At 47.4% G+C, this 12,716-nt stretch overlaps 3 protein-coding genes across 7 annotated transcripts in view; 2 read left to right on the forward strand and 1 right to left on the reverse strand.

Moving 5' to 3' along the window:
• Window positions 1-4,127, forward strand: part of LOC101346481 (mitochondrial chaperone BCS1) — a 7,430-nt gene extending 3,303 nt beyond the window's left edge. For 2 of the 3 annotated variants that reach the window (XM_004376319.1, XM_004376320.1), the window contains exons 3-8: window positions 2,085-2,224; window positions 2,432-2,626; window positions 2,870-2,933; window positions 3,183-3,352; window positions 3,561-3,678; window positions 3,802-4,108. In XM_004376319.1, coding sequence (XP_004376376.1) covers window positions 2,085-2,224; window positions 2,432-2,626; window positions 2,870-2,933; window positions 3,183-3,352; window positions 3,561-3,678; window positions 3,802-4,054 — 940 coding nt within the window. In that variant the 3' untranslated portion in view covers window positions 4,055-4,108. Of the gene's footprint in view, window positions 1-2,084; window positions 2,225-2,431; window positions 2,627-2,869; window positions 2,934-3,182; window positions 3,353-3,560; window positions 3,679-3,801 lie in introns of all 3 variants that reach the window. The other variant, XM_023731211.1, reaches the window with a different exon arrangement.
• Window positions 4,128-5,130: 1,003 nt separating this feature from the next.
• On the reverse strand, window positions 5,131-12,298 carry RNF25 (ring finger protein 25). 3 transcript variants are annotated; one of them, XM_004376321.2, is made up of 10 exons: window positions 12,164-12,298; window positions 9,618-9,692; window positions 9,257-9,359; window positions 9,098-9,165; window positions 8,929-8,998; window positions 7,238-7,309; window positions 6,996-7,139; window positions 6,339-6,431; window positions 5,943-6,077; window positions 5,131-5,756 (listed from the first exon to the last, which is right to left on the reverse strand). In XM_004376321.2, the coding sequence occupies exons 1-10, from the start codon at window positions 12,202-12,204 to the stop codon at window positions 5,193-5,195; spliced, it is 1,365 nt and encodes a 454-aa protein (XP_004376378.1). In that variant the 5' UTR covers window positions 12,205-12,298; the 3' UTR covers window positions 5,131-5,192. The 3 variants fall into 3 exon arrangements, with proteins under 3 accessions (XP_004376378.1, XP_023587076.1, XP_023587077.1); XM_023731308.1 differs by lacking the exon at window positions 8,929-8,998 and having other exon boundaries at window positions 5,165-5,756; window positions 7,238-7,590; window positions 12,164-12,220; XM_023731309.1 differs by lacking the exon at window positions 7,238-7,309 and having other exon boundaries at window positions 5,165-5,756; window positions 12,164-12,214.
• Window positions 12,299-12,544: 246 nt separating this feature from the next.
• The window catches only part of STK36 (serine/threonine kinase 36), a 31,698-nt gene continuing 31,526 nt past the window's right edge, over window positions 12,545-12,716 (forward strand). The window contains exon 1 of the mRNA XM_023731195.1: window positions 12,545-12,633. Coding sequence (XP_023586963.1) covers window positions 12,545-12,633 — 89 coding nt within the window. The remainder of the gene's footprint in view (window positions 12,634-12,716) is intronic.

Here is a 12,716-nt window from a genome sequence, read left to right on the forward strand (position 1 = left end):
TAAAACAAAACGAGACTAATGGGGTACAACAGTCCAGGGACAAGGACTAGAAGGCAGGAGGGGACAGGAAAGCTGGTAATAGGGAACCCAAGGTTGAGAAGGGACAGTGTTCACATGTCGTGGGGTTGTTAACCAATGTCATAAAACAATACGTGTACTGATTGTTTAATGAGAAATTATTTGTTCTGTTAACCTTTATCTAAAGTACAATAAAAAAAATTTTAAAAAAAGTTTCTGCGTGTAAACCTTTTCATAACTATTCATAATAGAGGTCTCATAAAGTATTTGTCCTTTTGTCATTGACTTATTTCACTCAGCATATGCCTTCCAGATTCATCCATGTTGTGAGATGTTTCGTAGATTCATCATTATTATCTTTGGATAGTATTCAGTTGTCTGTACCAGTTTGTTTATCCATTCATCCATTCATGGACACTTAGGTTGTTTCCATCTTTTTGCTAGCGTGAATTAATGCTGCAATGAACATAGGTGTGCGTATGTTTATTCTTGTCACAGCTCTATATTTCCCTAGGATGTATACCTAGGAGTGGGATTGCTGGATCATGATATTTCTAGCTTTTTAAGAAAGTGCCATACTGTTTTCCATAGTGGTTATACCATTTTACATTCCCACTAGCAGTGAATAAGAGCTCCAATCTCCCCACAACCTCACCAGTGTTCTGCTGTTTTCCGTTTTTTTGATCAGTGCCATTATTGCCAGAGTGAGATGGTATCTCATTGTAGTTTCAATTTGCATCTCTCTAATGGCTAACAGAGCCCTGGTGGTGCAGTGGTTAAGAGGTCAGCAGTTTGAATCCACTAGCCACTCCTTGGAAACTCTATGGGACAGTTCTACTCTGTCCTATAACATCGCTATGAGTCAGAATCAACTCGGTGGCAACGGGTTTAGTTTTTTGGTAATGACTAATAATCGTGAGCATCTCTTCTTGTGTTTTTTAGCCGCCTGAATGTCTTCTCTGGTAAGATGTCTACTCATATCCTTTGCTTATTTTTTAATTGGGTTGTTTGTCTTTTTGTTGTTGAGGTGTTGGATTTTCTTGTAGATTATGGAGATAAGACCTTTGTCTGACTTGTACCATCGAAAGATTTTAGAGATTAGTTTCTCAGATATGTCATAGCCAATTTTTTTTTTTTCCCCAGTCTGTAGGTTCTCTTTTTACTCTTTTGGTGAAATCTTTTGATGAGTGTTAAGTGTTTGATTTTTAGGAGATCCCAGCTGTCTAGTTTTATCTTCTGCTGTTTGTGCATTGTTAGTTATGCTTGGTATTCTGTTTATGCCATATATTAGGGCCTGTAGCATTGTCCCTATTTTTTCTTCCATGATGTTTATAGTTTTAGGTTTTACATTTGGGTCTTCGATCCATTTTGAGTTAGTTTTTGTGTGTGGTGTGAGGTATGGATCTTGTTTTGTTTTTCTGCAGATGGATATCCAGTTTTGCCAGCACCATTTGTTAAAGAGACATTCTTTTCCCCAGTTAATGAACTTCGACCCTTTATCAAAGATCAGCTGTCCATAAGCGGATGGATTTACTTCTGGGTTTTCAATTCTGTTCCGTTGGTCTATGTGTCCGTCATTGTACCAAGCTGTTTTGACTACTGTAATTGTATAGTAGGTTCTGAGATCAGGCATTGTGAGGCCTCGTACTTTGTTCTTCTTCAATAATACTTTATCTAAGGCCTCTTTCTTTTCCATATAAAGTTGGTGATTAGTTTTTCCATCTCAGTAAAGAATAGTGTTGGAATTTTTATCAGGATTGCGTTATATTTGTAGATTGCTTTGGGTATTGACATTTTCACAGTGTTAAAGTCGTCTTATCCATGAGCATCATATGTTTTTCCATTTATGTAGGTCTCTTGGTTTCTTGCAGTGATGTTTTATAGTTTTCTTTGCAGAAGTCCTTTACGTCTCTAGTTAGATTTATTCCTAATTATTTTATCTTTTTGAGGGCTATTGTAAATGGTATTGTTTTCCTAATTTCCTTTTTGGAGTTCTCTTTGTTAGGGTAGAGGAATCCAACTGATTTTTCTATGTTAAACTTGTCATTTTGGCCATTCATATTTAGGTATCAGGGGAAATGGATCCGGGTGGTACGAAGTCGAGAGATGCAGATGATAGACCTGCATACGGGGACTCCTTGGGAATCTGTCACCTTCACGGCCCTGGGCACTGACCGCAAAGTTTTCTTCAACATCCTGGAGGAAGGTGTGGATGGCACAGGAAGCTTTATAGTGGGGCTGTAGAGGTGGGGACATTTGACCTCAGAGTAAGCACCCTTGGAGAGGACGAATAAGGGGACCAGAGCCCATGGGAGTAGGGAGCAAGCTGTTTTAGCACAGGTCTTTGTCTAGTTCAAGAATCAGCCATGGCGAAAGATGAACTACTGGCCTTGTCTCATCTCCCCTCTCCCAGCTCGAGAGCTAGCCTTGCAGCAAGAGGAAGGGAAGACAGTGATGTACACAGCCGTGGGCTCTGAGTGGCGCCCCTTTGGTTATCCACGCCGGCGGCGGCCACTGAGTTCTGTGGTTCTACAACAAGGTCTGGCTGACCGAATTGTCAGAGACATCCGAGAATTCATTGATAACCCCAAGTGGTATACTGACAGAGGTAAGCAGCAGCTGGGGTCTTGACTGGGCTTGTTTTGGTGTGTTAGGACAGGAGATGGGGCAAGTAGAAAACTCTAGGCCATTTTCCAGATGAAAGGAAAAGAAAAGCTGCCTACAGGATAATTTCTTCCAATACCAAGGCCATCAGGCCTCCAGGGGGCAGGGCTGGGGATGAATGTGGATATCTGGGGCAGAGTACATGATTCATTTTAGGTCTTCATGATAATCCTGGCTATATTCCTAGGCATTCCCTACAGACGTGGCTACCTGCTTTATGGGCCCCCTGGTTGTGGAAAGAGCAGTTTTATGTGAGTAGAGTCAAAATTTCTCTTAACTTTGTAAAACTTAACCTTTGGAGAAAAACTGGGTTGATGGGGTTGGAAAGGAAATCTGGGGAACAGGGTCCTGGATAAATGTGAGACATGTGGAACATCAGGGTGGGGTGGTAGAAGGGTTAGACTTTTGAGACACACCTCGCAGGACAGTGAGGAAAGGGCAGCTGGGCCCAAGGAAGATTTCCAAGGTGGCCTACCATCTCCCCTTCCCCACCCCCATAGCACAGCACTGGCCGGGGAATTGGAACACAGCATCTGCCTGCTGAGTCTCACAGACTCCAGCCTCTCCGATGACCGGCTCAACCACCTGCTGAGCGTGGCCCCACAGCAGAGCCTGGTGCTTCTGGAGGACGTGGATGCTGCTTTTCTCAGTCGAGACTTAGCTGCGGAGAGTAAGTGAAGATAAATGAGGTATAGGAGTAAATGAGGAATCACACATAAGGCAGTGGAAATCCACAGACTGATGGAGGATGCCTGGATTACCTAAAAGAGCCCGCAAGAGGCACTGATAAGCAGGGGAACCTAGTGGGGAGTTGAAGGGATGCTCATTTTAAGTAGGGCTATGACTACTCCTACTTCTTTATCCCTGCCTTCCTCCAGACCCAGTAAAGTACCAAGGTCTAGGTCGTCTCACCTTTAGTGGACTGCTCAATGCCCTGGATGGTGTGGCCTCCACAGAGGCACGTATTGTGTTCATGACCACCAACCATGTTGAGAGGTAAGAAGACTCCACCCCCTCAGTGCCCTGGGAAGATCCAGAGGTTTAGAGGGGAACACCAACTTTTGGGATGCTGGTGGTACTGGTACCCACGACTCTGCTTTTCCTGCCTCCTCCTCTTAGGCTGGACCCTGCCCTCATACGCCCCGGGCGAGTAGACCTAAAGGAGTACGTGGGCTACTGCTCACACTGGCAGCTGTCCCAGATGTTCCAGAGGTTCTATCCAGGGGAAGCACCTTCGTTGGCTGAGGCCTTTGCAGAACATGTCCTTAAAGCTACAACCCAGATCAGTCCTGCCCAGGTGCAGGGTTACTTCATGCTGTATAAAAACGACCCTGCAGGCGCAATCCATAATGCTGAGACTCTGAAGAGGTGACCAAGCTGTGCACAGCTCTCCAACTGTAGGAGACCAATAAACACCTGCCACACTCCTGTCTCAGAGCCCCCTACTTCCCTCACTGTATTGGTACTTGAGTAAAAAACAGGGTCTGCAATTGCAGATGCCTACAGGAGTCCCTGGGTGACGCAAACAGTTAAGTGCTGGACTACTAGCCGAAAGGCTGGCGGTTTGAAACCACCCAGAGGCACCTCGGAAGACAGTCCTGGGATCTGCTTCTGAAAGGTCAGAGCCTTGAAAACCCTATGGAACAATTCTACTGTGCACACACGGGGCTGCCGTGAGTCAGAACTGATTCGACGGCAACTAATAACAGAGGTCAGGGACAACATAAACAAGTAGTTGGGGCACAGCTTAAGACAAGGGGAGAAGAGATACTATAGTACACAGGAAAGTACATTCTTCCCCCAAAGGCATTAAAAGAATTATACATATATGAAGCTGGACCATGAATAAGGAAGACCAAAGAACCGATGCCTCTGAATTACGATGTTGGCGAAGAATATTGAATATATCATGGACTGCCAAAAGAACAAACAAATCTGTCTTGGAAGAAGCACACCCAGAATGCTCCTTAGAAGCAAGGATGGCGAGACTTCGTTTCACATACTTTGGACATGTTATCGGGAGGGACCAGTCCCTGGAGAACATCACGCTAGAGGGTCAGTGAAAAACAGAAAGACCCTATATGAGATGGATTGACACAGTGGTTGCAACGATGGGCTCAACGACTGTGAGGATGGCACAGGACCGGGCAGTGTTTTGTTCTGTTGTACACAGGGTTGCTATGAGTCAGCTCCTAACAACAACAGGTACACAACACAAGGGGTTATGTGGTAGAGTGGTTCCTGAGTATTCTGCTCACATGTTGACATCCCACTAGCATTCCCTAAAACTCACTAGCTGAGATGCTGGACCCCTTTATATAAATCCTGACCCCTTGGGAGAACAGACTTCAGAGCAGTTTGGAACAATTCAGCCCCACCCCAGTCTTGCTAGGAATTTAGAAGAGAGCCATAACTCATGGGATGAGCACTGTTGAGCACAAAAAGCCAAAGGCTGAATCTCTTTATTGCTCCCCTCCCACCCCAGACTCCCCACCCCACCCACAGTACTGCTAGGAACCATCCTCAGGTTCCAGGCCCAGGTGCTCTCTCCGACTAGCAGGCCTATAGACTCCCCGACCCCGAGGCAGGCGGGGGTAGGAAGAACCCGGTGTCCGACCTTTGGAGCGCTCCCAACGAGCACAGTCCCGAGTCCTGCGGGGTGGGGGTCCCTGCCGGCTGCCAGGCCCCTTCTCTTGGGGATGACCTTGAACCCCTTGGTTTAGGTCTGTGGGCTCCTTGAAGGGCCCCTCAGGAGGTGGCAGTTCCTGAGTGTCACTGGTACCTTTGGGAGCACAACACTCCCCTCCCTTCAGGTGCCACCGTTCAGGCGGTTGCCAGGGGTCTTGACTGGCCCGGGGAGGATCTGGCATAGCTTTCTGGGTCTTGCCCAACCTCTGCTGATTGGGCCCAGCCCCTGAAATCTTCTCACACGTGTGTTGGGAGGCCACAGGCAGAAGAGTTGACAGGGTGGGTTGGGCAGTTGATGAGGTGGACAGTTCTGTGGCAAGGGCACTGGGCGGGTGGGATCCTCTGGAGGCATCTACAGCTGACTCTGGTTCCAAAGGGGCAGGAGCCTAGAAAGAAGCAATGAGATACAGTGAGGGAAATGCAGTTTCTACAAAGCAGGGAATGGCAGGTCCATCTCTCACTATCTGAGCCAACCACCATCCCATAACCAGAGTGGGTAGAATACAGACCACGCTAGGGCCATAGCATTTGTAGGAAGGTGGCACAAAGGAGGAGTGGGAAACCCTTCTCACCTGCTGGAGGCTAATGAAGTACCGGTTACGCTCAGCCTCAAGGTCAATGATGCCCCCCCGCTCCTGCTGTCTCTGGTAAAGCTGCTTGCGCTTTTCTTGCTGGCGCAAGCTCTCTGCATCAGGCTGGTACAGCTCCTGAAGGGAAGGAAGCAGGATGGCAGGAGGGAAAGAATAAACAGGAGAAGGCTGACTTGAACCCCTGCTCTTCCAGGACTGCCGCCAGAGATTTGCATGAGGCTCTTGGTTTGGCCCCTCAGATTCTGGCTTCTAGTCAGAAGCCTTAGGCTCCCAGTGAGGCTGCAGCTTTGCAGAGAGGTCCTAGGCAGGTCAAGCCCAACTCCCCCTTCCTTGGAAAATGCTGTTATTCCTGGCTCAGGTTGGAAGCAGTTCCCTTACCATGGGTTGTTGGGGCTCAGGGGCTGCTTCCAGTGTGGCCAGATCATAGACGAGGGGCTCTCTGCACACTGGACATTGCACGCCAACTGCCTCCTAAAAAAGAAATCACACCTCTGCTTCACAGCCCAAGGTGTGCCCCCAGCTGTCCAACCAGCTAGCCTACTCCGTAGAGGGTGGAGACTGAAGTGCCTAGGCATACTCATTCAGTGATGAGGCTGGACAGAGCAGGGGGTGGGAACTAGGGGTCTGGGAACTCCCTGAAAGTACACACAATATGGAAGCATATATAAGCATACACTTTTTTCTGGACTGAAGTGAGCTTTCGTTAAACTCAAAGGTATCTAAACCTGTTGTTGAATCGACTTCAACTCATAGTGACCCTATAGGACAGAGCAGAACTGTCTCATAGGGTTTCCAAGGCTGTAAATCTTTACAGAAGCTGACTGTCACGTCTTTCTCCCGAGGAGCAGCTGGTGGGTTCAAACTGCTGACCTTTTGGTTAGCAGCTGAGCACTTAACCACTGTGCCACTAGGGCTTCTTCCAAAGTTATCTAGGACCCTAAAAAGGTTCTGAGCTACTGCAGTGAAAGGATGGAAAAGGTTGTGAAAGTCAGCGACCAAAGGTGTCAGAAGAAAGCAGGAATGGGTGGAGTCTACCTGTTGGGTTGCAGCATGCTGCCGTTCCTGCTCCTGCTCCCGTCCTTGAGCCTTCAGCTCTTGCTCCATGTGCTGGATGTACCGTGCAAGGCAGTGGCAGTGGAAGTAGTGGTAACAGGGTGTTTTGGTAAAGGCCTCCTTCTCCTGGAGGGAGGACAGATGCATTGCTCTGTGCCAGAGCTCTTTACTAGCCCTCCGCTGCCTTTCCAAGCAGATCCCCAGGTGCCAAGAGAAAAACCCACCTGGAAACCATACAGGCAGATGACACACTGGCCATGGGGAATGTTGTTATCTGTGAGAATTTCCTTCCCTTTCTGAGGAGAGAAGACACCGCTCAAACAGAGGCAGGAGCAAGAATTGTAAGCCAAGCCTGTTGACCACTCGACCACTGTCAATTGGCCGGACTGACTCCCCCAAACCAGTTTGTTGACTCGTGTTGATGCATTTGTCTTGGTGATGCTCCCTTTGCTTGGAACCAGTCCTTCTCCACATCCCCAACCCTCCCCCAAGTTTGATCTTCCTGGCTTCCAAATCCAATTTATTTTCTCTCGGTAAGTCACTTTAAATTCATCTTGGGAGATGAAAATAAATGTATCTTGGAGAGAAAGAAAAGTTCAATTAAAACTCGCATCTTCTTGGCAGTCTTTCTTGACTAACCCCCTTGGAGTATCACTCCCCTGCAGGGCAATGAGTTTGTTCTGGAGATAGCTTTCAGAAAGAAAGTCAAGGCATGGACAACACAAATGGGCAGAGAATTCAAAAGGCACTGGGTTGAGCTATAAAATATGTGTTTGTAGTGCTACTTGAATAGTTAATACTCTAGAATTCCACAAAGTTCAAAGCTGCATTGTGGAGGCTTGACTCAGCAGTGTTACAGTGGTCTACTATGCCCACCCCCTCCTAGAAAAGGACATAATGTTTTATAGAGGGTCAGCCAAAATGAGGGACACCCTCAATGAGAGCTTTTGACACGATAGCTGCAACAACAGGCTCAAACATACTAATGATTGTGAGGATGGCACGGGACCAGGCAACATTTCGTTCTGTTATACATAAAGTCACTATGAGCCAGAGCTGACTTGACAGCAACCAACAGTAACTGACTCCAGACCACCCACCTTCATTCAATTCCAAATGTTTTTCTTATATTTAATCCAAAGTAGAGGAAAACAACTTTGTACTTAACTGTGTATTTTTAATCTCAACCAATACATATCAAGTGCAGTTCTAGGTGTTGCTTCATGTGGATCATTTCCTTAGCCAGGGTATTCACTCTGAGTGAAGGAACCATGATTTTTTCTATTCAGCCCTGATGGCAGACTAGCTTTCAAAAGTTCAAGTATAGCTCACTAAGACACCCCCTCCCTGCTCCAGGCAAGATCCATATCCTTTGCCATTTTCATTTGCCAGTGTGAAGAGAACAGAAAATGCACTGAAACTGAAGCAAGAAAAACCACAAGTTAAAGAGAAAAAGTAATTTTCTTTCAAGGTGCTGGAGTAGCCAACTTGGGAAAGCTATAGAACTATCTTTGGGGAGATTTCTGAAATAGAAGGGAGTCTCATCTTTCTGGATTAATGCAGGCCTTACCTAAACAATGACTGGAGTTGTTGGGTGGTACAAATGATTAATGTGCTTGGCTGCTAACCGAAAGACGGAGGTTGGGTCCACTCAAAGGCACCTTGGAAGGCCTGGTGATCTACTTCTAAAAAAGTCAGCCATTGAAAACCCAATGGAGCACAGTTCTACTCTGATACATATGTGATTGCCATGAGTTGGAGTCAACTCTACAGCAGCTGGTCAGTGGTTAAACAATGACGAGATGAAGTGACTCCAGATATATTTCAGACTCTGGGCACACGTCTTCTCTTGAGAAAAACTGCTCTAGCTTGGAGGGAAGGACATTTCCCCAGGATAGCACAGCACACCTCTTACCTCAATGAGTTCATAGAGCATGGCAGTGCCCAGATTGGCCTTGGCTACATGACTCAGCGCCTGTGAGATCCTGGAGGAAAGAGGGCAACCTAAATATTAGGCCTGCCCCCTTCCCTCACCAGGCAGAGCTGTATCCTGAGTTTTCTCTGCTCCAACCAGCCCAACTTACGTGTGGATCTGTTCATCTGAGAGTCCTCGGGGGTTCCGGATAGAGATCTGTGGCACCTCATTGGGATACTAGTGGAGGAAATATCAAGTTACCACTGAAGTGCTCCACCTCAGATCCTCTCCCCTTCCTCCCTTTGCTGTCACAGACTAGGGGCCTCACCTGTGCTGGGACCTGAAGCACCAGAATGAAGCAGACATACTGTGAGTCCTGGTCCTCTGCAGTGGCAGGGTGTAGGGTGATGTAGATCTCCCATGGTGAAGATCTGCAGGTGGATGAAGTGGAGACCTGGGCTGTGACTGGGCAGGGGCTTGAGGACTGGGGAGGACAAGGGTGAGACAGTACAGGGGCAGAGGACGTGAGCAGTGGACGGTCTCTTGGGAGAATGAAAGGAACAGCCTTTGTCTTCACGAGAGAAACATCGGCTCTGAATCAAGCCTCACAATGATTTAAGACCAGACTCTGCATGGAATCCTCTCTTCATTACTTAAAAGGCTCTGCCCACCCCTAGCTGGATACATACCTTCCATTTCCTTTAACCACTTGTAGTTCATCCAGATAGATAGATTCTAACACTTCAACTTCAGAGGGAAGGACCCTAGAGAGACAGGGGGGAGACTGGCTTAACATTATAGCTCTCCCTGTTGAAGCCTGCTAAGGCCAATGAAGGCTGGCTTTGTAGAAAATGACAATCTGCCTGAATGTATTCTCATGCTAAACTCCTTTAAAATGGAGGAATATGCTGTCAAGTGGCCAAGTAGAAAGCATGGAATAAGAATTTTAGAGATCATTTCTGTCAAAAGATGAGAAAACAGATTCCCAAAGAGGTGAATGACTAGCCCTAATCTCGAGGCTTAAGAGGCACAACTGGGATCAGAGTCAAGTTTCCCATTTAGGATTCATTCCACTGTTGGTAGTCACTTAGCAGCCATCTCTGATCCAGAAATATGGTGTCTATTCATTAGCATCAAACTTACCACTACTTCTGGCTTTCTCCATACTGTTCAGTGTGGGGCCAAGACAGTGCCCTGACTACTCTCTACACACACTGCCAACAACAGTCACCCTAAACTTTCTCAAAGGAGATCTTAACCTGAACAGAAGAAAGGTCTATGTGGTATAACGGCTGTGTTGGAGTGGAAGAGCCATGAGTCACGGAGTCAGTAACAGGACACCAATTACCAGCTATGTGATCTGAGCTGCTCTGTCTGCTGTATATGGACAATACCACCTACTCTTTAAGGTTTGTAATGAGGACTAAAAATGATTTGTTTATGTAAAGTACCTAATAGTATCTGGCCCATAGTCTATGTCCTCTTTTTTTCCTGCTTGTACATAACTTTCTCCCGTAAAAGGAAAGAGGGAAGGACTTAGTTTGCAGAGTATTCTGGATATATTTATGATCTTGGCTGTTTGGTTGATCTTATATCAACCTGTCCAAGTCAGGATCCAGTGATTCTATTGTAAGTCATAGGACACACATGCTTAATCACAAATAGCAATTATAGTGACATTGAAGATGAGTGGTTGGTTTGATTCCACAGCTCTACGCAGGCGATACATGAAAGACACATGCTTTGTTTGCTTTCCAATAGTTATAAACATTGTTCCCTCTTCACCAACACCAAGGCTCTTCTAGCATGGCCTATATATTATTCATTATCAAAGCTGCTTTTTAGTCTTAGGCGAAAAAAAAAAAAAATTACACTCAAGTTGATTCTGACTCACAGTGACCCTATAGAACACAGGAGAACTGCCCCATAGGGTTTCCAAGGCTATAAATCTTTACAGAAGCAGACTGCCACGTTTCTCCCATGGAGCAGCTAGTGGGTTCAAACTGCCAACATTATGGTTACCAGGCAAGCGCTTAACCACTGTGCCACCAGGGCTCCTCGGTCTTAGGCAGAAACCCCGAAATATAAAATAGGTAACAGTGAAGTAGTTCTTGTTGACATGGGAGGCTCAGAGCACCACAGACTAGTTGCCGCAGCCACTGCTGCTGTCTCCATGGCTCAAGGTGTCTGAGAATCTTAAAGTTCCCAAGAACAGTTTGAAATCATCAGCCTAGATGGACTCAATCAAGGCCAGCACTGGCTGGGCTCCCTGAGTCAATGAAACACTGAGCTGTGTTGCCTGAATCAGGAGGCCTGTCAATACTTCACCCACTCTAGCTTTGATATGGGCCCTGGATGTGAGGTATGCAGCAGGTGCTGACATAAAAAGGGATTGTAGAATCTTCTAGTACTAAGAATATAAGAGTTGGACTCAGACAGACCTGGATTCCTCATGGTAAATATTTACCTTTTGGCAAATTACCTCTTGGGGCCACATCTATTCTCCTCAGCTGCCTACACCTCAGAGATCTTAATGAAAGTGAGGCTTATACATGTTATAAATACGTCCTGATCCTCTCAGTGATTCTATGAAGTGGATGCCACACTCGTTTCTTCATATAGCTGAGGATACTGACTCATAGAAGCTAAGTGGTCTGGTCAGCATCACACAGCTAGTAAAATATGAGTGAAGCTATATTTACCCTGTTTCCAAATCCTAGAGTCCTTCGAGGTTCTGGTGTTAAGAATACTTGCGAGAAGGGCTAAAAGATCTTTTTGAGAAATGTAAAGCTTTATTCGGATAATAGTCCTCATTAGTGCTATACGGGAGAGAGAAGGTTGAGGAAGGCCTCAGCAAAAACAGGCTGATACAAGGGGGAAGGGAGACGGAAGTTGGAGGTAACAGGGAGGTGGGGAGGTCTGATGAGGTGGCATCCCACCGACCCCTGAGCAAAAGAGACGATGGGAAAGGGTGGGGCCGGAGAAGGGATTAAAGCACATGAGGTGCGAACTGAACTGGGGCCCAGCCCACACCCGGTCTCCTTTCGCTCACAACAGTGCCCCTCCAAAACCCGCTCGCCAGTTCAGAGGCTCTCCTAGGGAGAGATGTCAGCGTCTTTGCTAGCTCTCATCCCCAGCTCCACCCCATACGCCCGCAAGGCGAACCTTCAGCGGCCGCCGTTAGTCCCTCGGACCAAAGCTAAGCGGCCGGCCAAAACCCATGCCCCAAAGTTACCAGTCCTCCTCCACGGCAGTGGCCAACGCAGACGCCGCCATCTCTTCTCCGGCTTGTAGCCGGAACCGGAAATGCTCTTGGGGAGGTCGGAGGCGGAAAGCTAAAGGAGACGGGGAGGGCGGCTAGCAGCCGTTTCTAGGCAACCGCAGACTCCGGGTCCTTAGTGGGGTCTAATGGCCTAGAGACGGTTCGGAAGTGCCCTAGAAAGTGCCCATGGGCGGTCCACCGTCTCCCCCACACAGCTGAACGCCTTTGTCCTCCAAGCCTCTGCCCAGTTCTAGCGAGTAAAACTGGTAAGAATGGGAGTCCGAAGAGACCGACAGTGCTGGTGGAGGAGAATTATATGTCAGGCAAAGTATGAAGGCAGCCAGAAGGGGCGGGATGAAAGCCAGGGCCGGCGTCCCTCGGCCTGAGGAGCTCGAAGCTCTTAGGCTGGATGTGAGAGGGGCTCGGGCCTGCGAGGCGTGTGGGTAAGGGGGTCTGGGCGAGGGTGCTAAAGAGTTTGAGAGTGGCAGGAACGTGAGGGAGCCTGGAAAGGGGCGGGGTGGGGGGG

The sequence above is a fragment of the Trichechus manatus genome, unplaced genomic scaffold (genome assembly GCF_000243295.1).
Source record: "Trichechus manatus latirostris isolate Lorelei unplaced genomic scaffold, TriManLat1.0 scaffold00041, whole genome shotgun sequence".
NCBI lineage: Eukaryota > Metazoa > Chordata > Mammalia > Sirenia > Trichechidae > Trichechus > Trichechus manatus.

Coding starts and splice junctions, on each gene's coding strand:
- RNF25 (XM_023731308.1), bottom strand. CDS start 9,648: ATGAACTACAAGTGGTTAAAGGAAATGGAAG. Junction 9,360..9,617: donor GTGGTTAAAGGAAATGGAAG/GTATGTATCCAG, acceptor ATCCACCTGCAG/ATCTTCACCATGGGAGATCT. Junction 6,432..6,995: donor AGCATGCTGCAACCCAACAG/GTAGACTCCACC, acceptor TTTCTTTTTTAG/GAGGCAGTTGGCGTGCAATG.